This window comes from Penaeus monodon, chromosome 22 (genome assembly GCF_015228065.2).
Source record: "Penaeus monodon isolate SGIC_2016 chromosome 22, NSTDA_Pmon_1, whole genome shotgun sequence".
Taxonomy (NCBI): domain Eukaryota; kingdom Metazoa; phylum Arthropoda; class Malacostraca; order Decapoda; family Penaeidae; genus Penaeus; species Penaeus monodon.
This window is the reverse complement of record NC_051407.1, coordinates 32,900,509-32,901,987: the sequence shown is the minus strand read 5'-3', so window position 1 is coordinate 32,901,987 and position 1,479 is coordinate 32,900,509. Positions and strand designations below refer to the sequence as shown.

General features: G+C 48.8%; 1 protein-coding gene across 1 annotated transcript; it reads right to left on the bottom strand.

Annotated features, from left to right (window-relative positions):
* Positions 1–826: 826 nt before the first annotated feature.
* On the bottom strand, positions 827–1,143 carry LOC119587610 (beta-adrenergic receptor kinase 1-like; the record flags this gene model as incomplete). Its single annotated transcript, XM_037936318.1, is given in 1 exon segment — positions 827–1,143. A coding segment is annotated over 1 exon segment (113 nt), but the record flags the coding sequence as incomplete, so codon positions are not given.
* Positions 1,144–1,479: the final 336 nt, after the last annotated feature.

Below are 1,479 nucleotides of genomic sequence, written 5' to 3'. Positions count from 1 at the left end.
TGGCGCATGTGCTACTGACAAGAAGTGAAAAAGAGGCATCTACACAGACAGAAGAAAAGCTCATGAATACAGGAAGACTGAGGAAGACGCATGTAAACAGACAGACCGGGAGATAGACATGCATGTAAACAACCAGACCGCGAGAAAGCCACACATATAAACAGATAGACAACTCGACAAGAAAACGGACACCGACGACACAAAAAAAATATTTTGCCAGCAGAGCGTCGAGTCTCGTCGCCACAGGCTTATCCTCCGTAAAAGAAGTTGCCAGAGAGGCAAAGTTCACACGGCTGCCCACCCGTCATTCATGCGTCTTCGAACTGGCCATGTACTCCCGAGAGCCTTCCTCCCCACACCACCACCTCTGGGCATCTTTCAACCTGAACACACACGGAGTTCCAATACTAGACGTCAGTGAAGAATTGCTGTGACTCGCTAGCCTGGACCCCGGGGTCGAGGTCATGAACTATGGGGTCACAAAGGTGCCAATCAGCCAAGTTTCTCTCAGCAGTGATTGACAGTCGTGACTCACTGACTCGTAGCCTCTGTACAGCAACTCTACCATTTCTATAGCGGTGTGTCCTACCATGAAAAGTTATATACATGCTAAAATAGTATACTTTAACGTGAAGTATAATCTGGCGTGAATGCGAAGGCGAAAGTGGCCCCGTGCACGCCCGCAGACACGACGGAATCGAGGGTGGCAGCGGCCTGCGGTCCCCTCGGCCTGGCCTCGTCTTCGCCAGATTTACCTCGCTCAGGTATGCCAAATCTCACACAATACTCGGCGACGGAAACCCATTTAAGACTATAAGGGAATTACCTTGGGTCTGGTAAGATGATCTTCTTACTGGCTCTCGCTGCTGGAGTAGATTTACTCTTCTCCATCGCCATCAAATAGCTAACATCAGCCAGCACTGCCTCCAGGTCGGCCATCTTGGCGATTTCTTATTTGGCCTGCACTAAATACGAGAACACACTGAGTTAACACAGGGTTAGTCGCTTGGCAATGGCATGAACTACGAGATGAACACCAGATGCACATCAGAGCATCACATTTTCGCCCTACGAGCGTATCATTTCCACATTACACTTGGGCCAGTCACAAGAGACGCGCGCACTCCCTCACTCCTCCGAGGACACACCGAAACTGTAAACATTGGCGATTGGCGAAGGCGACTCACGGGAAGAGCGCACGCTGCCAGCTGTCGCCACCAGATTCATATCCCGGTATAATTATCGCATAACCTCGCATTCTTCTCCTTTCTGCTTATTTTCTGATGATGGGAGGTTTGAATATATTTCTTTCCGAACAGACTTACTTTGAGGCTGGTCTAAAGAAAAAGGAATGCAAATGGATATTAATATCCTCGCCGACAACTCGCCCCGAATGTCTGTTGGCGCAGACGCAAGGTGACGCCCACTTCCATAGAGTTTGTTTTTCCAGCAAATATTTTTTCAGCTATAAAATGATAA